Raw genomic sequence first — 22,113 nt, 5'->3', positions numbered from 1 at the left:
CGTGTAACAACCACAGACCTCTGATGGTTATACAGTGTTCCCTGATTGTGCCTATAGCACCACTGCACTCCACTGGTACTATCCTGCAAGTTCTTCCATATAGGCGGGACCCAAGAGCCAGAGCTCAAACCCCGCCAGCACAACCAAGAGAGCCCTACCAGGTGAGTACATAACCAGCACCACAACCCACACACCTCATAACACGAAAAAAGGTGGGTCCCTTGAATGACTAGCATGGGTTGGACATGCACATGAGTGGGACTGGAAGGGTTGAAAAAGGGGCAGTCACTGGTGTGCGAACGGTCTCAGTCGTACAAAAATATACCTAAATAAAGACAGGTATATAAACATCTCCACATCCAGCGCCCGGCCAAAAGACGCCAGACCGCAGAAATTCACCTGTCGAACGGAGGCACGAACGTGACACGACCCCAACAGTGCCCAGAAGATCCTGGGAGCACTGCCAGGTAAAGAAGCCAGAGCCAGACACACAGGAGAGCAGGGTAGAGGCGAAGGAGGCGACCCACACCCATGACACAGGGAAAACCTCGGCGTCCTCCCCACAGCTGGAAACCAGGAACACCCCCAGAGCGAAGGGGCACATACCGGAGCAAGGGAGAAGAGCGAGAGGCAAAGCACCTGAAAAAAAAAGGGCGCAAAACACCAGCACAAAAACACACCGCCCAGACCAAAACAAACTTCACAATGCACAACCCGCTCTGTGAGAAGGTGCCAACCAGGACTACTGCACTAGAAAAAGAGCCAAAAGAGGAAGCAGGAACAACAAAACCAGCCAATGAAGCAAAGACAGAGCCCAAAAGGGAACCCAACTGGGCCACGAGCAGCCCAACCGGGCCACAAGTAGTCCAACAGGGTTACAAGGAGCCCAACCGGGCCACAAGCAGCCCAATCGGGCTACAAGTAGCCCAAAACGGCGTTCCAAACGAGGAGCCGACAGACGTACCAATAATGCGGGAAGTAGCGAAAACCTTCCCGAACCCTCGAAAACACAGAAGCCAACATCAGTCCCGAAGGAACACAAAGGCACAGGCGCACCCGAGACCAGAAGTCACGTAGAACCCCAAGAACGGTGAAACATGAAGACACCGTCCCAAAAAGGGGGGGGACGGTGCACAGTGCATCCACCCACAGGACGGAACCAACCGACTCAAAGGCCAAGGAACCGAGCCCGGGGAGGGGCCGACGCCCAACAACAGGTACTGCGAGTGGGGAGGAAAAACCCCACTCCGCGTAACCACAAGCCCCGCCTAGAGGGGAGAAAAAACCCCACGGGGTCCTACGGGGCCAAGGCCCCCCAAGTCAGCCCCTCCCCAGCCCCAGGAACCTACACGACAGGCCCCGGGGCCGAGCCGTCCCTCCAAGCCCACTGGCAGACTCTTACAACACGGCTGGAGGAACAGGCTCAAATGCCCCCATCACTACCCTGGAAGGGGAATTCCCCGAGACTGCCCAAGTCTCAAAACCATCAAACCCCGCCCCGAACCTACAGACGGTAAGGAACCGGATGCAGGCAGGAAGGGGGGATCCAGGGGAAAGACAAGGGGGCATGGAAGGAACCAAAGCAACCAACACCCCCAAATCCCAACACGAGCCAAAACGGAGCAGCCCCGGGGCTCCCGGGGAGCAGCAGTTATTCAGCAAACAAGAGCGTTGCCACCACCAAGGCTCAAAGTGCAACGCCTCTGCTGCCCGCACCCGCTTAGTCAGCACAACTGGGTAACCGAGCCACAACGAGCAACCAAACTAACAGGACTCCGGGTTGAAGGCGTCACCGACCCCACAGGCAGCAGACGGAGGCAAAACAGAAAGTCACCCAGAGACAAGGGGTGAGAGCAACCCTCAAACTCGCTGGAAGCGAGGGGGGACTCTGGGGTCACATCCATCGGACCCGCGCGCCCCCAGGGGTTTCCCAGGGTCCTGAGCATTTACTGTACAGTGGTACCTCGGAATACGAGTGTCCCTGTATGCGAGTTTTTCGGAAGACGAGCAGGATTTCCTCGAAAAATATGTCTCGGAAGGCGAGGGTTACCTCGGGACGCGAGTTTGTTGATACGCGTACAGGCCGACCTAGCGCATGGTGGTTCGACGATCGTCGCCCCTCCACCCCTCTGCCCCTCAGTTTACCATTGTCTCGCGCTCAGTGACTACCCCACATCAATTCTTCTCGCGGATTTTCAGTGTTTTGTTGGATTTTTGGTGATTTGACTATACAATTTCTTATATATCTCACCATGGGTCCCAAGAAAGCCAGTGGTAAGGATAAAGGCCAGAAAGCCCATATGAGGATGACAATAGAGGAGAAACAAGAGATCATTCGGAAGCATGAGAACGGTACACGTGTTGTTGAACTTTGTAGGCAGTGCAACAAAGCCACATCAACAATATGCACTATACTTAGGAAGAAAAATGAGATTATGAGTGCTAAAGTGGCAAACGGAGTCAGAACAATAATGAAACAAAGACCACAAATACTTGAAGTGGAAAAGTTGTTATTAATTTGGATACACGACAAGGAGTTAAGGGGTGACAGTGTTTCGGAGGCCATTATTTGTGAGAAAGCCAGGGTTTGGACAGATTTGTGGTGAGGAAATCGAGCAGTGAGCCTCAACCAGGACCTAGTGGCACTCAGATAAAACATCCCAGGGAGAGCACACCAGAAAGGTCCTCACTGCCTGATGTGATAATGGAAGGGGACTCCCTTTCCAAACAGTAACTCCTCTCCTCCTCCCCCCTCCTCACCATCTTCCATATGCCTACAGCATTCAACAGAAAGGTAAGTAATAACTTGAACATAGTTTTGTAGGTTTATTTAGATGAATTAGGTATAAAAATTTAGTTTGATGTGGGGTTTTTGGGGTAGTCAGGAACGGATTAATTCATTTCCCTTTATTTCTTATGGGGAAATTAGCTTCGGAATGCGAGTTTTCGGAATACGAGGCGTCTCCAGGAACCAATTAAACTCTTAAACTGAGGTATGCCTGTACTATACTTTACTATATCCCGGGTAACTCGTTCTCACTTTCTCTGTTTGCTGCGGATAATAAGCCGGGCTTTTGGAGTTTATATGCCTTTATTCCTCTAGAGAATTCTATTGCGAACACATTGATACTGAGGCTCTCAAACCCAGGAAGGGTGCCTATAAGTTTTTTACAAGATGATATCTGTTTACTGAAGATCTGAGGAAGTGGATGTGAGCTCCATGTGCTTGTGGGAGTTTTAAATGTTATGCCTAAAAGCATAAAAATCTTATGCTTAAAAGATTACTGCAAGCACAACTGATGAAGAGAGACTGGTTGCTGTGTAATCAAAGGGCTAATGACTTGTCTGAGCCGAACAACTGAGGGTGCTGCCACCTGGTGGTGAGGAGTTGCTACTGAAGGGTACACTGCCTGACTACTGAGTGGAATGTTTTTGGAATTTTGTTTATCTTGCTGTTGTCTGGTTTTATTTCACTCTACCTTTCTGGTAGAGTTTCTCGGTCTAAGTGATCTAATATCCTTGGCTCCCTGCCCTGCATCTCTATAGAGCGGGCCAGGTTTTGGCCATTGGTCCCTTATAGGGTACTATACTTGCAAGTACCTGGTGTGATTCGAATTAGGTGGAGGTTTCCAGGTTGCAAGCAACAGGAAGCCATTGTAGGAGCCCTTCTAGATACACAAGAACACAAAATCATATTTTACAAATACTGTGTAATACTAACCTTAATTGGGGTCTCATGGTGTGTGAAGAATAGCGGGAAGAGTGAGAAGTGGCCGACAACACTCATGATGATGTACACCTGTGCCTCAACACGACGCTGCATGCACAGCAACCTGTAAAGTCACAACAACACACTCAAAGGTTAATATTAAACCTTTTCTCATGCAAAGGAATATCTGGTAAGGTTTATATAACTATATTATATAAATACTGTGCTATTAAATTCATGTTTTGTTGTTGAGTGTGAAATAAATGTCAATGAACACCTGACGAAAGAGGTTCATCATTATAAATATCTGGGATGTGTGGCTAATAATGAGAAATTTGTGAAAGTGAAGTTGAGATTACAGTGAGTCATAGAAGGAAAGTGATGGTACAATGAAAGCCATGGTCAGAAAACCAGCGTTGAATGTAATGAAACGCCATTTTCTAGGTGAGTCCCGGAGGCTCCCCGGAGCTCCCAGGCTGATATGCTAATGTCAGACTTTGGCATCAGTCATGTGTATGGAGTTCTTAGGCCTACCGGGGACCACGGCCAGAACCGGGCCCCCTCAGAGAGGCAAGGGGAGCAATGGCCTATAGAAGCCCCCGTGTGGTTGGAAGCATTCTATGTCTGCCATCGACCGGAACAGGCACCCAGAACGGTAAGCGCCTCAAAACAAACCCCTATTCTGGTTAAAATTGCTACCAAAAGCCGAACTAGTGGATAGAACTCCCCAACCGAAAACAAGCAAAATTAGTGTGACGTCACACACCGCCGCTGTCTGTGCAGCTCCCTCCTCCCCGGGAGGGGGAAGGGGGAGCCCCAGACCCTCCACGCCGGCTACCCACACCTCAGTTCTTGAGGCTGGATGTCAAAAACACGAAAAAAACGCCGACCGGAGGGAGGGAGGGATGCCGGAGAGCCTCTGGGACTCACCCAGAAAATGGCGTTTCATTACATTCAACGCTGGTTTTCTGGGGGAAGCCCTGTCGGCTCCCCGGAGCTAACTACCCACAGACGGAAAAATAGGGACTTACCCGGGAGGCGGTCGTCGCTCACTCCTCAACTCGAAGCCGAGATAATTGGCTGCAACCGCCGACCCAAAGCAACACAGGCCCGACGGGGCCCAGGGACATTCACAAGGTAATGAGCAGCCAGGACCCTGTTCGAACACCAAAATCCCCGCGCCCGAATATCAGACCAAGACATATTCCCAAAGACGGCAGCAAGAGCCGCGAACTTACGAACGTCATGGGCACGGGGATAGACCGCAGGCTGGCTGGACTTAATAACCCGCAAACAGGGAAGAAGGGAAACCAGATCAACCCACAGCGCGTCCCCGGACACAGAAGCCATGGCACGCAAATAACAGTGAAGCGCCGCAACCGAACACAAAACATGATGCACCCCCAGCCTGACCAACCAAGCATCAACCACCCATGGACCCCTCTGGAACGCAGCAGTCTCATTCTTCGCCAGAAAAGAAGGAGACGGCTGCAAATGAACAAAACAATCACCAGAAACAGATGAAGGCGGGACCGCAGCTGCAGGAGAGACTCCGGAGGGAGAGACAAGGAGGCGATTCAAGAGTCCCAAACGAGACCCAGCCAAGTCCGAACCTGAGAGGGAACCAGATGGGACTTCCTCCAGTTCACCAAGAACCCGAACCCGGCGAGCTGGGAAAGAACCAAATTCCTGGCTAGCAAGCAAGCTGACCGGCTGGGAGCCCAAACCAGCCAGTCGTCGAGGCAGGCCAACACCCGAACACCTAGGAGATGCAAACGAGCCACCACAACCTGTGTAAGGCGCGTGAACACGCGAGGTGCCAGGTTCAACCCGAACGGGAGAAAACGAAAGCGGTAACTCAGACGCCCCACAACAAAACCGAGCCAGTCCCTGAACCATGGATGAATTGGGATGTGCCAATAAGCGTCCCGGAGGTCCAGGGACACCATCCAAGTGCCCGGCTCCAAGAGGAGCCGAACCTGAGACAGCGTAGTCATCCGAAAGGAGGGGCAATGAACCCAGGGGTTCAGACGGGACAAGTCCAGAATGAACCGCAGGTCCGCGCAGTCCCGTTTCGGAACCGGAAACAGACGGGAAACCCATCTGAGGGACGACGCCCAAGCGTACCCACTCCAAGATGACTCGACAGAGCGCAGGGGAAGAAACCTGCCCTGCCAGCCCCGACCCCCCCAAGGAGGGAGGGGCCACTCAACGCCACCGCTGGCCACGAGACATGACCCGAAAGGCCCATGAATCATGGGACCAGGTGCGGGGAAACAGTGCAAGCCGCCCCCCATCGCCCCGTCAATGAGGCAAACCGCGAAAGGGCCGGCGACCCTTACGAGACCCAGAGCCCCGCACAGAGTGAACACTGCGCCGACCAGACGAGGGAGGGTCTGCAGGAGGAGCCAAACCCGAACCTGACACCAGAGGCCTACCACGACGAGAGGAACCCCGAGCCCTGGCACGACCTTTCCAGGAAGACCCACCCCGGGATCCCCAGAAAACCAACAAGTCCGACATCGGACGACAAGCCGCCGACGTAGCCTGAACAAACTGCACCACGGCAGACTCCTCAAACAGAAGAGGACAAAAAGGTGAAGAACGCCTAAGAGCCAGAGCCCAAGCAGATTCCACGGAGGAACCCAGCATCATCTGCCGACACGCGAGACAGGAAGCATAAAACAGGGAAACCGCATCCTGCAAAATCGGAGTGAACAGCTTCAACAAGGCAGCCGACGAACGTGCAGCCGAGGACAAAGTGCCGGACCCCGGGACGGACCCAAGCGTCCTCACATCCTCCTCGAGCCAATCCGAAGACAGCTCCAGGAGGGAAAGGAACCACAAGGCCGAAGCCAAAAGACCCTGGGCGCGCAAGTCCTCCGCAACGAGTGCGGCCGAAAGGGTGGGAACCTGCACATGGAGCTGAATAACGCCCACATCGCCGGGAAGGGCAGGGGCAAACAAGCACTCATTCAGGTACTCAAGCTCGCCCCCCAGGAAAACCTGAAGCACCGTGGAAGCTTCCCGCCACTCCAGCGAGTGGGAATGACAGAAGGAATGCCAGGAATCCAGAACAAACAATGGGCAGTCTGCTGGCCAGGACGACTCCGGAACCTCGTAACGGAGCCAGAAAGGGAACAAAGTCCCAAACCTGAATTCGGACGGATCCATTTCCGAGGCGTAATCTCGGTCACGCAGGAGGTTAGCTGCAAAGGCCGCTCGCACCACACCAGGTTGGATGCGATAAGCTGAAAACCTCCGAAAGGACGGAACCGACGTACCCGGGGGAACACGAAACCGAACCCAGGGAGGGGCCGACACCAAATCCAACTCGTACGCAGAGGGGGGAAAAGAAAACCCCACTCCTTGTAACAATAAGCCCCGCTCAGAAGGAAGAAAAACCCAGGCGGGATCCAGCGGGCCCAAGGCCCACAAGTCAGCCCCTCCCCAACCTCGAGGTCCTTCACCACAGGACCCGAGGCCGAGTCCTCTCCCCAAGCCCCGACCCCACAAGACAAGGACAGAGCAGCCGGAAAAGCTGGAGGAAGGGGGCCCACTGGTCAGACCCAGAAGCAAGCAATGCATGGAGTTCTTCTCGATCGGGGACCACGAGCCACAACCTGACCCCCCTCTAGAGAGGCACGAGGAGCAGTGGCCTATAGAGACCCCTCTGTGGTGGGGAGCAGTCTATGTCTGCCATCAACCTGGACAGGCACCCAGAAAGGTAGGTGCCTCAAAACTAACCCCTATTCTAGTAAAACTATTGCGACCGAAGGCCGAACAAGTGGACAGAACTCCCCAAACGAAAATTAGAAAACTAGCATGACGTCATGATATCGCTGCGCCACTGTCTGCGCAACCCCCCTCCCGGGAGGGGGAAAGCGGGAGCCCCAGACCAACCCGCCGGTGACCCAACCTTCAGTTCATAGGCTGGATGTCAAAAAGCACGAAAAACACCGCTGACTGGCGGAGGGGAGGGATGCCAAGGAGCCTCCGAGATTCACCCAGAAAATGGCGTTTCATTATATTCAACATTGGTTTTCTTGGGGAAGCCCCGTCAGCTCTCCAGAGCTAACTACCCAAAGATAAGGAAAAAAATTAGCGTTGAATGTAATGAAACACCTGGTTGATACCTGGTTGATGGGGTTCTGGGAGTTCTTCTACTCCCCAAGCCCAGCCCGAGGCCAAGCTTGACTTGTGAGAGATTGATCCACTAGGCTGATGCTTGGAGCGGCCCGCAGGCCCACATACCCACCACAGCCCGGTTGGTCGGGTACTCCTTGGAGGAAACAACCTAGTTTCCTCTTGATGATATCCACGGTTGTTCTGGCAATATTTCTTATGCTCGCTGCGAGGGTGTTGAACAACCGTGGACCTCTGATGTTTATACAGAGTTCTCTGATAGTGCCTATGGCACCCCTGCTCTTGACTGGTTCTATTCTGCATTTTCTTCTATATCGTTCACTCCAGTACGTTGTTATTTTACAGTGTAGATTTGGTACTTGGCCCTCCAGTATCTTCCACGTGTATATTATTTGATATCTCTCTCGTCTTCTTTCTAGTGATTACATTTGGAGAGCTTTGAGACGATCCCAACAATTTAGGTGCTTTATCACGTCTATGCGTGCCGTACATATTCTCTGTACACGTATTCCCTCTATTTCAGCAATGTCTCCTGCTCTGAAGGGGGAAGTGATTACTGAGCAGTACTCAAGATGGGACAACACAAGTGACTTGAAGAGTTCAACAACTGTGATGGGATCCCTGGATTTGAAAGTTCTCGTAATCCATCCGATCATTTTTCTGGCTGACGCAATATTTGCTTGATTATGCTCCCTAAACGTTAGGTCGTCAGACATCATTATTCCCAAATTCTTTACATGCTGTTTTCTTACTATGGGCACATTTGATTGTGTTTTGTACCCTGTATTATGTTTAACCCTTAAATGGCGCATGACTATATACCATTTGACACCCACAGGCGCATACAAAAAAAAAAAAAAAAAAAAACAGTGTTGAATGTAATGAAACGCCATTTTCTGGGTGAGTCCCGCAGGCTCCCCGGAGCTATCCATGGCTGATATGGATACCCTAACTATTTTGCATCAGTCGATGTGGGTGGAGTTCTAGGCCTACCGGGGACCCCGAGCCAGAACCTGGCCCCCTCAGAGAGGCACAGGGAGCAATGGCCCATAGAAATGCACATGTGATTTGGAGCATTCTATATCTGCCATCGACCGGGACAGGCACCCAGAAAGGTAAGCACCACAAAACAAACCCTTATTCTGGTTAACAACAAAAATCGACAAATGAGTGGACAGAACTCTCCCAGGAAAACGAACTAACAAGCATGATGTCACATGAGCCCCGCCGCATGTCTGCGCAGCTCTCCCCTCCCCGGGACGGGGAAGGGGGAGCCCCAGACCCTGTGCCGGCGATCCCCGCCCCAGTTCTGAGGCGGGATATCAAAACCGCAAAGAAAACCCGCCGACCGGAGGGCGGGAGGGTGCCGGGGAGCCTCCGGGACTCACCCAGAAAATGGCGTTTCATTACATTCAACGCTGGTTTTCTGGGGGAAGCCCCTACAGCTCCCCGGAGCTACTTCACCAAAGACTACCTAAGAAAACAAGGGGACATACCCGGAAGGCGGTCGGTGAACCACTCCTCAACACGAAGTCGAGACAACAACCCAAGGACCCCTCCAGAAAGCAGCAGGCACATCATTCGCCAGAAAAAGGGAGAACGGCCGCAGACGAAGAAACCTATAACCACGACCATAGGAGCCAAAAACCACCCCGCCTAAGAAGACCAAGAAGCTCTGCCACACGACCCCCAGAGGCCAATGCCAACATAAAAAGAAAGCTGAGGCAAAGCAAACCTGACCCCAAGGAGCCACAACCACCAAAGAGAAGAAAAACAGGAGAGCACCCTGTCCAAAGACCAGGACGACACAGGCAGTGCATAAGCAGGCCAGAGGTGAAACAACGCACGATACAGCCTGCGAAACAGCGCAGAAGGAATATCGATACCGAAAGCTAGCAGCAGAAACCAAGGTGCCAGACCCAGGAACGGCCCCAAGCGCCTCTATATCCTCCGCAAGCCAATCCTATGACAGCCCCAGGAGGGAAAAGAAAAACACAGAACCAAAACAAAAATGCCACAAGCGTGCAAGTCCACCTCCACAAGTGCAGCTGACAGGGAAGGAACCCGTATAAGGAGCCGCCCCGCACCAACATCCCGCAGAAGGGCAGGAGCGAAAAGACTCATTAAGAGGAGCAAAATCGCCGCCGGGAAAACGAGTAGCGCCGAGACAGCGCGAAGAGAAGAGAATAGCACAAAAGAACAAGGCCAAACACCCAAAAGCTGCCGGGAAGAGGACCCACAAGCCCTAGAAAGGCCCGGAGGGAAGCTCAACTGAATGACGACAGACGTACCAGAAAACAGGAAGGAGCAAAACCGTCCCGAATCTTCGAGAACAAAAAGAAGCAGAGACAAAGGATGAAGGCACAAAAACCCCGTCGCACCCGAGACCAAAAGTCATGCAGAAACCCCAAGAAGAGGGGGACATGACGGAGAAGGCCCGTCCCGGAAAAAAAGGGGCAAAGACTGTAGAAAAGCACCCACCAACAGGACGGAAACAACGGGCACAATGGACAAGGAAACCGAGCCCAGGGAGGGGCCGACGCCCACAAGCACATGCGGAGAGGGAGAACGGAAAAACCCCACACCACAAAACTGCAAGCCCTACCCAGAGGGGTAGAAACACCCCGGCAGGGACCAACGGGGCCTGTGGCCCCTCACGTTAGCCCCACCCCAGCCCCGGAAACCCACCCTGCAGGCCCCGGGGCCAAGCTGTCCCTTCAAAAGCCCCAGCGTCAAGAAAAACCCGGGGCAGCCGTGAAAAACATGAAGGAAGGGAGCCCACTAGGCTCTGGAACTGGAACCGAAACCGGAGGATAGGCGAGGGGGGAGACAAAGACCCCAAGCACATCCCCAGCCAGCACAACGAGGCGAGGACAAGACAGAGAATCCAAGAAACATGGAAAAACCAGGCCCGGCACAGCCTGGGGAGAGGCGGAACCAAAGAGCCAGAACCCAACCTGCAAACACAAGGAGGCGAACACAAAACCTCCGACACTGGAAAACGTACTACCAAACAGGCACCCCCACCGTTGTACTGCGGAACAAGGTGGAGGTGGGGCCCCGAACTCAAGCAAGGTTAGACAAGCATAGAGGAGTGGCAAGAAGAGTACAGGCAGGAGCCACCTTGGAAGGGCCATGAGGCCATCCGCTGACACCCGTGAACCGAGGAAGGAATCAGGTGGAGAGAACAAGAGCTGCCCAGTACGGGCTAATAGCCCTGCAGTAGGCACCTCGGGTGATCCGGTCCACGTACTCAAGTACGTATGTACACCCATTCCTACTCCCAAAAACAAAAACAGCGTCAGGACGAAGGAGACGCCAAACCGCACCAACTCACAAGCAGAACATAGGCGCTGAAGGGCCATGACGCAAGCTTCCGAGTCCGTATCCACCGGAGGCGGCCAGGACGCCCACGCTGGAGAGGAGGGGAGCAGCGAAGGAGGCTCCCCACCCCAGAAAGCAGGGAAAAACCTCGTGACTTCCCCACAGCGGCACCCCAGAACACCCCCAAAGCAATGGGGCACGGATCGGATTAAGAAAAGAGCAAGAGGCGAAGCTTCTCCCCGAGAGAAAATGGATGCAGAACACGTGTGCACACCGCCCGGAACCAAAACAAACTCCCATGGCGCATGCGCAGGACGCGAAAGTAGCCCAACCAGGCGAGAAGTAGCCCAACCAGGCGAGAAGTAGCCCAACCAGGCGAGAAGTAGCCCAACAAGGCGAGAAGGAGCCCAACAAGGCGAGGAGGAGCCCAACAAGGTGAGAAGGAGCCCAACAAGGCAAGAGGGAGCCCAACGAGGCAAGAAGGAGCCCAACAAGGCGAGAAGGAGCCCAACAAGGCGAGAAGGAGCCCAACAAGGCGAGAAGGAGCCAAACAAGGCGAGAAGGAGCCCAACAAGGCGAGAAGGAGCCCAACAAGGCGAGAAGGAGCCCAACAAGGCGAGAAGGAGCCGAACGAGGCGAGAGGGAGCCCAACGAGGCAAGAAGGAGCCCAACAAGGCGAGAAGGAGCCCAACAAGGCGAGAAGGAGCCCAACAAGGCGAGAAGGAGCGCAACAAGGCGAGACGGAGCCCAACTGGCGACAGTAGCCCAAACTGCTACAAGGAGCGCAAATGGTGACAAAGGAGCCCAAACGTGTACAAAAGAGCCCAAACAGCTACAAGGAGCCCAAACGGCTACTAAAAGGAGCCCAACCTGTCCAGAACAGAAGAAACCAGTATGGAGGCAAACTCTGGGACACGCAGGAGGTAAGCCGCAAAGGCCAACCGCACCGCAGGCGAAGAGATGCGGTTAGCCAAAAACCTCCTGAAGACGGAACCGAAGAAACCACAGGGACACGGAACCTGTCGGCTCTGTCGAGTCATCTTGGAGTGGGTACACTTGGGCGTCGTCGAAACGACGTCGTCTCTCAGATGGGTTTCCCGTCTGTTTCCGGTTCCGAAATGGGACTGCGCGGACCTGCGGTTCATTCTGGACTTGTTCCATCTGAACCCCTGGGTTCATAGCCCCTCCTTTCGGATGACTACGCTGTCTCAGGTTCGGCTCCTCTTGGAGCCGGGCGCTTGGATGGTGTCCCTGGACCTCCGAGACGCTTATTGGCATGTCCCGATTCATCCACGGTTCAGGGACTGGCTCGGTTTTGTTGTGGGGCGTCTGAGTTAATGCTTTCGTTGTCTCCCGTTCGGGTTGAACCTGTCTCCTCGCGTGTTCACGACCCTTACACGGGTTGTGGTGGCCCATTTCCGTCTCCTAGGTGTTCGGGTGTTGGCCTACCTCGACGACTGGCTGATTTGGGCTCCCAGCCAGTAAGCTTGCTTGCTAGCCAGGGATTTGGTTCTTTCCTAGCTCGACGGGTTCGGGTTCTTGGTGAACTGGAGAAAGTCCCATCTGGTTCCTTCTCAGGTTCGGACTTGGCTGGGTCTCGTTTGGGACTCTTGAACCGCCTCCTTGTCTCTCCCTCCGGAGTCTCTCCTGCGGCTGAGGTCCCGCCTTCGTCTGTTTCTGGTGGGCCCTCGGGTCACCCGGCGGTTGCTCGAGGGGCTGTGCGGGAGCCTGAACTTCGCGATGGTGGTCTACCCGCCGGGTCGGGTTTGGCTTCGTCGGCTGTTCTGGTTCGTTCGGGGTTCCCCCTTCCGCCTCTCTTGCGATCGCAGAGTTCGATCCTCGGGGGCCTTGCGTCGGTTGCTACGTCACCGGCTTCCTCTTTGGGTTTTTCGGGGTTCATTGCCTTGGGGCTTACCCGAGCCCTCGCTCGATGTGTACACGGATGCGTCATCTCTCGGCTGGGGTTTTGTGACCAGAGCTCACCAGGCCGGCCAGGGGCGTTGGGATCCATTCTTCCGTTGAGCTCGCACCACTGTGCGAGAGTTCGCGGCAGTGTGGTTCACTCTTGGGAGGATTCGGGTGGCCCGCGGATCAACGATTCGGCTCCATTCGGACTGCTCTCTGGTGGTTCATTGCCTGAACCGCGGGGGTTCGATGCGGTCCTTGTCTCTTTAGGGTTGGTCGCTTCGGGTGACTCGTCTGCCGAGTTCTCGGGGTTTGGCTCTCCTGGCAGTTCACGTACAGGGAGTGTTCAACGTCTTGGCCGACGCCCTGTCTCACTTTGTTCCCCTCTCCACGGTGTGGACGGTTGACGATGAGTCCTTCCATTGGCTTTGCCAGACGTTCGGGCGCCCCTAGGTGGACCTCTTCGCGTCGACGTGGTCACTGCGTCTTCCCGTGTATGCGGCGCCCTTCCTCAATCGCGAGGCCGTCAGGGTCGATGCCTTTCGGCTAGACTGGTCGAGGTGGGGGTTCCTGTATCTCTTTCCCCCATTTCGGCTATTGCTCCAGGTCCTGACTCGCTTAAGAGACTTACCAGGGGAGAGTTGTCCTTCTGGCCCCTTGGTGGCCGGCCCAGCCTTGGTTTCAGGCGCTGGTTGCTTGGTGTCCGAACCCGAGGGTTTTCCCGCGGCTCCGCCTCTTTCAGCAGATCGGGGCGGTACGTCATGTGGCTGGTTCGATCTTCTCCTCGAGTCTTCACGTATGGGTTTTTTGACTCGAGTTTATCATCATCTCTATGGTGATCAGGTGGCCTCCTTGTTGGTGTCCCACCTGAGGGCTTCTTCTCGGCGGCAGTATGAAGTTTCCTGGCGGTCCTTCTGTTTCTTTTTGCGTCTTCGTCGTGTTAGTTCCTTGTCTGTTCCGGTGGTCTTGTCCTTCCTCTCGTGATTGTTTCAGGACTGTCATCTTATGCCTGACACTGTCGCCTCGTATCGTGCGGCGCTGGCGGAGCCGCTTCAGCTTGCCTTCGGTATCTGCTCTTTTGGTCGTGGAGATTGTTTTGTTCGCTTGCAGCTGTCTCCTTCTTTTCTGGTGAAGAATGAGACTGCTCCATTCCGGAGGGGTCCGTGGGTGGTTGATGCTTGGTTGGTCAGGCAGGGGGTGCATCATGTTTTGTGTCCGATTGCGGCGCTACACCGTTATTTGTGCACCATGGCTTCTGTGTCCGGGGACGCGCTGTGGGTTGATCCGGTTTCCCTTCTTCCCTGTTCGCGGGTTCGGGTCTCCCAGGTTGTCCGCAGGGTTATTAAGTCCAGCCAGCCTGCGGTCTATCCCCGTGACCATGATGTTCGTAAGTTCGCGGCTCTTGCTGCCGTCTTTGGGAATATGTCTTAGTCTGATATTCGGGCGCGGGGATTTTGGCGGTCGATCGGGGTCCTGGCTGCTCGTTACCTTGTGAATGTCCCTGGGCCCCGTTGGGCCTGTGTTGCTTTGGGTTGGCGGTTGCAGCCAGTTGTCTCGGCATCAAGTTGAGGAGTGAGCAACGACCGCCTCCCGGGTAAGTCCCTTTTTCTTTCTGTCTGTGGGTAGTTAGCTCCGGGGAGCCGACGGGGCTCCCCCCAGAAAACCAGCGTTGAATGTAATGAAACGCCATTTTCTGGGTGAGTCCCGGAGGCTCCCCGGCATCCCTCCCTCCCACCCTCTGGTCGGCATTTTTTTCGCATTTTTGACATCCAGCCTCAAGAACTGAGGTGTGGGTAGCCGGCGTGGAGGGTCTGGGGTTTCCCCTTCCCCCTCCCGGGGAGGGGGGAGCTGCGCAGACAGCGGCGCGGCGGTGTGTGACGTCACACTAGTTTGCTTGTTTTCTGTTGGGGAGTTCTATCCACTTGTTCGGCTTTTGGTAGCAATTTTAACCAGAATAGAGGTTTGTTTTGAGGCGCTTACCGTTCTGGGTGCCTGTTCCGGTCAATGGCAGACATAGAATGCTTCCAACCACACGGGGGCTTCTATAGGCCATTGCTCCCCTTGCCTCTCTGAGGGGGCCCGGTTTTGGTCGTGGTCCCCGGTAGGCCTAAGAACTCTATACACATGACTGATGCTAAAGTCTGACATTAGCATATCAGCCTGGGATAGTTCCGGGGAACCTCCGGGACTCACCCAGAAAATGGCATTTCATTACATTCAATGCTGGTTTTTTCTTCCTAACCTGTTAATTTGTGTTCACTGATCATGGGAAAAATAATAAAAAAATTTTTAAGTGGCATATATTGCCCACTATAGGGCAGGGAAATCTGGCAAAAAACAGGCGCTGACTCAGCGTGCATCCCAGGCGGTCTGTTGATCGCCAGCTGTCAGGCCGGAGTTGCCACAAAGAGATAATTACCTAATTATTTCAATGTCTCTGATTGATTTTTCATAGTTTTTTGCTGTAATATTATTGAATAGTGTGTAATGTGATATATTTATATAATAAAATGAGTGAATCATCGCTGTACTCAAAAATATGGTGTGCATATTGTTGATTCAATTATGTTCATCAAACAGGGAACAAATACTTTGTCAGTTATTACACTATATACAAAGGTTATATATAAGTATCTGCATGTTTTGTTCACCATAACGAACCACTACGGTGGCATGGTGAGTGGCAGTGCCAGTGGCAGCCAGCCACTGGCTGCTACTTCCTCCCTCAAGTCACCTGACTCACCAACATTCTCCTCCCACAATACTGTTTTTGCTTTTATTCGCTATATGCAGACTCTATATAAAAGTATCTACATTCGTGTTCAACATAACGAACCACTAAGTTGGTATGCTGAGTGGCAGTGGCAGCCCGCCACTGGCTGCCACTCCCTCCCTCCTCCACCTCACCTGACTTGCCACCATACTGTTTTTGCTTTTATATACAGACGTTATATATAAGTATTTATATGTTTTATTCACCATAACTGTACATCTAAGCTTGTATGGTGAGTAAAGGCACAAAGACATAGCTACGCACACAGTCAGCTGATGGCTGCCGCCCTCAAGGCCAGACGCACTAATATTTCTCCTCCAACAATACTGTTTGTGGTGTTATTATGCTATACACACATTATATATAAATATCTACCTGTTTTATTCACCATACTTGTACAAGTAAACTAGTATGGTGCCCAAAGACCATCGTGGTCATCGGTAAACAACATGATAAATCGTGCAGACGCCGCCGCCGTCCTCTCCAAAATGGCGGCTCCCAACCTACTCTTCTTGCTGTTTATACCCTCTATACACACGTTATATATAAGTATCTACATTTGTGTTCACCATAGCGAACCACTAAGCTGGTATGGTGAGTGCAGTCAATAAAAGGTGGCCACACACAGTCAGAAGACAACGCCACCACCCTCCCTCCCACAGCATTACTCCTCCCTCCATGGAGCACAGCGCTAAATATCACCACAATCCTGCTATTATCAGAACCCTGGTCAGTTTTATCACAGTCAGGGGTCTTCTGTAATAATATCATCGCTACATAATAGCATGAACAAGTATATTATGGCATTTTTAGGCGATGCTGTGGTCACAAGCTGAACAGCAGTGCTGTGAGCTCATGCTGCGTGCGTCAGGCTTGGTAGCTCACTCAATACTGAGGCCCCTAACACCCGGGAATTTGGCTCACGATTTTTTTTTTAAATGGCGTCTGTTTACAAGAGCCCTGATGAAGGTGTGGTGAACCCCGTGTATCCGCGGACCGTTTAAATCTTGCGTAGTACTCCAAAGCATCATATGATGCGATGCGCAATTTACTGCAAGTCGGTCAAAGTATATGATGCGATGCGCAAATTAAGGGTTAAGATCCTCATTTTTATCGTACCTGAGTACCTAGAACTTATCACTGTTAACCACTTAACTGCGCCAACCGAGTATTCTCGGTCGGCAGGAAACTGCGCCAACCGAGAAAACTCTTTGATTTTTCGGTACCAATTCTAAATGTGTATGAGGTTAGTTGTGTACGAAATGGACTCTTAGGACCTCCAGTGAGAGGCAGCCATCTTTGAAAAAATTCCCATAATGCCCTAGGGCTGCTGGTTGGGTTAGTACTGAATGAGCAACCATGGGTGGCTCATGTGCCTCTGGCTCCCAAACACCTGTCCGATGCGGTGTTGAAAGATAACGTTCTGTCGGTGAAATTCAAACCATATTGTTTGAAGAACATAAGGGTCATAATATTGGTGAAGCTAGTCGCAATAAGGACCTAACACAAAGGTCGGATGCAAGTGATACAGCACCTACGAGGACAATACAGCAAGCGTATCCAGTTGTAGCTCTGAGCGTCACCCTTGCAATCTTATGCTATCTCCAATTTATTTAGATGATACATAGATGAATCATTTTCTGTGTTCAGTGATGATGCATCTGATACAAGTAGCATAGATGAACAGTGTTGGCGGCTTCCATGGTGGTGTTTTCCATAGATATTTTAAAGAATACCTGAATCTCTTCCTAACAGACGGACATTCATGAGGCAAGCTGAATCTCTTCCTGTCTGGGACCATACAAAGTGATCTTTTCAAGACTACCTTACAAATTGATCATTTCCTATAATCTTTTCAATACTACCTTATGCTTTACAAGCTTGACTACATACAACCTACAAGTACTAAAGCCAAGGATGTAGGGGAGTGCGTTATTTGCAAGCACACAGAATGAAGAAACAGGAAACGAAAATCTATCTGTACCTAGTGCACTGAGAGCGAAGTTGCAGTGTGTACCATGGGATACTTCATTGATTATTACTCACTTCCGAAGTACTGAGTGTGTAATACAGTGTGTTACTGCGTAGTGTGTGAAACTGTACATCTTGTAATTTTCGTGAATTTTTAACAGGTAATATTGCAACAATAAACATTTATTGTGGACACATTACTGACACATGTATCACAGTTCCATGGAACATTATGAACGTTCTACTGTATACATATTGTAAAGGACACAAATATGCATCATATACGATAACAAAAAAAAAAAAATAGAACCGCATTGGAAATATATAAAACAAATAATTGAAAATATATTTGTGGCAACACCCGGTGCTTGAATGGCCCGCACGACCATGTCTGGGCGATTCACGCACGGGCGACCAGGCCCTGATGACGTCACAGCCCACCTTGTCCACGTCTCTACAGCCAAAGTAAGTGGAATTTGTTACTTATTTTTACATAGACGTGTTCAGGGAAGGGAATTTATCGTTTTACGAAGACAAAAGAATTTTGGGGAACACTTTATTTCATGCGCACCGGGGGAAATTCACAATAAACTTGGCGCAGCACGGTGGTTAAACATCATGTTATTTTCTGTTGCCCAATCAAAAACTCCATTAATATCAGCTTGAAATTTTTCAATGTCTACAGCCGAGGTAATTTTCATACTGATTGTTGTGTCATCTGCAAAGGATGATACGAAGCTGTGACTTGTATTTTTCTCTATATCTGATATGAGAATAAGGAAAAAAAGTAGTGCAAGGATTGTACCCTGAGGTACAGAGATTTTAACTGCGCTTGGACTCGATTTTATATGGTTGACTGTTACTCGCCGAGTCCTGTTTGACAGAAAACTTTGTATCCAGTATCCTTCTTTACTGGTTATTCCCACTGACTTCATTTTGTGTGCTATCACTTTATAGTCACATTTATCTAAAGCCTTTGCGAAGTCCATGTATATCACATCAGCATTCTGTTTTTCTTCTAATGCCTCAGTGACTTTGTTGGTTTTTTCACACCATTTCATTTCATTTCATTTCATTTCATCACACCATTTTTTCTTCACACCATTTTCTGGGTGAGCCCCTCCAGCTCCCTCCGGCTAATGTATGTTATATTAGACCGGGACATTAGCTATGGAGTTCAGACCTACCAGGAACCAGCGCCAGAACATGGCCCCTTCAGAGAGGTTTCAGGAAGCAATAGCCCTGGAAAACCCCCTTGTGGTTGGGGTTTTTTCCTTATCTGCCATCGACCGGGGTTAGGCACCCTGCGGACGACCTGGGAGACCTGAGCCCTGAAACAGGGAATGAGGGGAACCGGATCAACCCAAAGTGCAACCCCAGCCATGGCATGCAGGTAACAGCGAAGAGCCGCAACCTGACAACACATGTCGCATCCCTGGCCGAACCAACCAAGCATCAATAACCCAAGGACCCCTCCGGAAAGCAGCCGTCTCGATCGTCACCAAAAAAATGGAGAACGCAAGGAGCAAGTGTACAAACCTACCACCAGTACCAAAAGAGCAGAAAAATCTGCGCCGGAAGAGAGCTGGAAGATCCCCGACCCAACCCACAGAGGCCAATGCCAACAAAATATGGCCTTTGAAAAACAATCTTGAACCGAAGGGGCTACCACAAACTGAGGAGAGGAGGGATAAAAGAGCACCCTGATCAAGGATCAGGACTGCTCAGGCGGCGCATGAGTAGGCCAGAGGTGAAACACAATACGAGAAGGGTATGGAACGGGGTGGATGTGACGACCACCCCAAATATAAGCTGGAGCGGCTCCACCAGCGCTGCACAATATGAGGCAACAGTAAGAAACATCAATTAACAGTCCTGAAAACCCAAGAAAGGGCAAGACAACCAGATACGAAAGAGAAGACAACCTAGATAGAGCAAGAAAATGGTGAATAGAAATGCCAGGAACGTCATACTGTTGCTGAGACGAAGCTCACAGGTGGAACACCCTCAACAAAGCCACCTGATCATCATAGAGACGGTGATACACCCGCGTCAGCAGAGCAGACGCGAAAAGCCGAGGAGAAGGCCGAACCAGTAACGTAAAGGACCGGTCTGACCTGCCGAAAGAGGCAGAGCCGAGGCACATTCCCCGGGTTCGGACACCTATCAAGCAGGGTCTAAAAACAAAGCTGGGCCAGTTACCAAGCGACCACGACGACTACTCTCCTTGGGATGGACTCACACCGAGCCAGAACCTGAAGCAACAGCTGGACGGGGAGAAGAGGAACAGGTAACTACACCTCGACCAGTCCTGTCGAAAGGCATCCAATGTGAACACCTCGCAGGCGGGTAAGAGCGCCACATAGAATGGGACATGCCAAGACCACGCCGACACGAAGACGTCCAAGTCCAGGAGTCCGTACGTCCGGCAAAGCCAACGAAGCGAGTTGGTGATGACCGCCCAAACCATGAACAGAGGAAGGAACCGAGACAGGCCGTCCGCCAGGATGTAAGACACCCCGGACATGAAACGCACAGCTATCCAAACCCCGAGAATCCAGCAAACGAGCCACACGAAGGGACCAACCCCAAAGGTCAAGGACCTAAGAGAATCCCCATGGTTTTGGCAATGAACCACCGAAAAACAGTCCGAATGGAGCCGGTTGGGATGCCCCGAGTGACCCGAACCCTCTGAAGCGCAAACCAGACAGCAACGAACTCCTGAACCGTGCTGTGACCCCGACGGACGGATGGACCCAACCATCCCTGGCCGGCCTGGTGAGCACTGGACACAAAGCCCCAGTCGAAAGATGACCCGTCCATGAGCACATCGAGCGAAGGCTCGGGGAGGCGCCAAGGCACAGAACCCCGAAAACCCCAAAGAGGAAACCAGTGATGCAGCATCAACACAAGATCCCCGGAGGACAAACCCAACAATTGCGAGAGAGGCGGAAGGGTGTCCCCGAAGGAACCAAACAGATGCCGAAGCCAAATCCAATCCGACGGGCAGAGCAGCACGGGGAAGTTCAGACTCCCGCACAACAGCTCGAGCAACCGCCGAGTGACCCGGGACCCCTCATAAACAGCCAAAGGTGAGACAACAGCCATAGCAATGCTTCTGGAGGGGAAAGACAAAGAAGCGGTCCAAGAGTCCTAAACAAGACCCAGCCAGGTCCGAACCCGGGACAGAACTAGATGGAGTAGCCTCCGGATCACCAGGAAACTGAACCCGGCGATCTGGAAAGAACCACACCCCTGGCGAGCAGACAAGTGGAACGACTGGGAGCCGACATCAGCCAGTCATCGAGGTAGGCCAGAAACCAAATCCCGAGCAGACGCAGACAAGGCAAAGATCTGGTAAAGATGCGTAAATACACCAAGTGCTAATTACAACTAGGGAAGGCAACAAAAAGCGCCAAGCCTGAAGCTCCACCACCAACTGTGCCAGTCCCGGAACCCTGGAGAGGAATGAGCCAAGAAGTGACCCAGAGGTCCAGAGACACCATCCAAGCACCCGGCCCCAACAGAAGCCGGACCAGACACAACAGTCTTCCGAAGAGGGCAAAGAATCCTGGGTGCAGACTGCTAAGTCCAGAAGAACCGCAAGGCCCGTGTGTGCACTAGAACAGGCGGGAACCTCTGAAGGATGGGGCGGAACAACCACGTCCAAACGCACCCACACCAAGAAGACATGACGAAGCGCGGGGGAAGAAGCCGACCCAGCCAGCCCCGAAACCCCCAAAGGGAAAGAAGCCGTCCGACACCACCAGAGGCCGGAAGACATCTACAAATGAGAGCCAACAGAGCAAGCTGCTCTCCCAGCTCCCCATCAACAGCGAAGGGAATGGAACTCCTTCCGAAAGACAATGTGTGTGTGTATATATATATATATATATATATATATATATATATATATATATATATATATATATATATATATATATATATATATATATATATATATGTCGTACCTAGTAGCCAGAACGCACTGCTCAGCCTACTATGCAAGGCCCGATTTGCCTAATAAGCCAAATTTTCCTGAATTAATATATTTTCTCTTATTTTTTTCTTATGAAATGATAAAGCTACCCATTTCATTATGTTTGAGGTAAAAAAAATTTTATTGGAGCTAAAGTTAACGTAGATATATGACCGAACCTAACCAACCCTACCTAACCTAACCTAACCAATCTTTATAGGTTAGGTTAGGTTAGGTAGCCGAAAAAGTTAGGTTAGGTTAGGTAGGGTAGTCGAAAAACAATTAATTCATGAAAACTTGGCTTAT

General features: G+C 51.8%; 1 protein-coding gene across 3 annotated transcripts in view; it reads right to left on the bottom strand.

The window, feature by feature from the left end:
- Nucleotides 1–22,113, bottom strand: part of xit (ALG6/ALG8 family glucosyltransferase xit) — a 315,565-nt gene that overhangs the window by 1,123 nt on the left and 292,329 nt on the right. For all 3 annotated transcript variants that reach the window (XM_069330751.1, XM_069330752.1, XM_069330753.1), the window contains one exon: nucleotides 3,722–3,833. In XM_069330751.1, coding sequence (XP_069186852.1) covers nucleotides 3,722–3,833 — 112 coding nt within the window. The remainder of the gene's footprint in view (nucleotides 1–3,721; nucleotides 3,834–22,113) is intronic.

Source organism: Procambarus clarkii, chromosome 24, assembly GCF_040958095.1.
Source record: "Procambarus clarkii isolate CNS0578487 chromosome 24, FALCON_Pclarkii_2.0, whole genome shotgun sequence".
NCBI lineage: Eukaryota > Metazoa > Arthropoda > Malacostraca > Decapoda > Cambaridae > Procambarus > Procambarus clarkii.
Note: the sequence above shows the minus strand (reverse complement) of the source record. Positions and strands in the feature narration are given on the sequence as shown.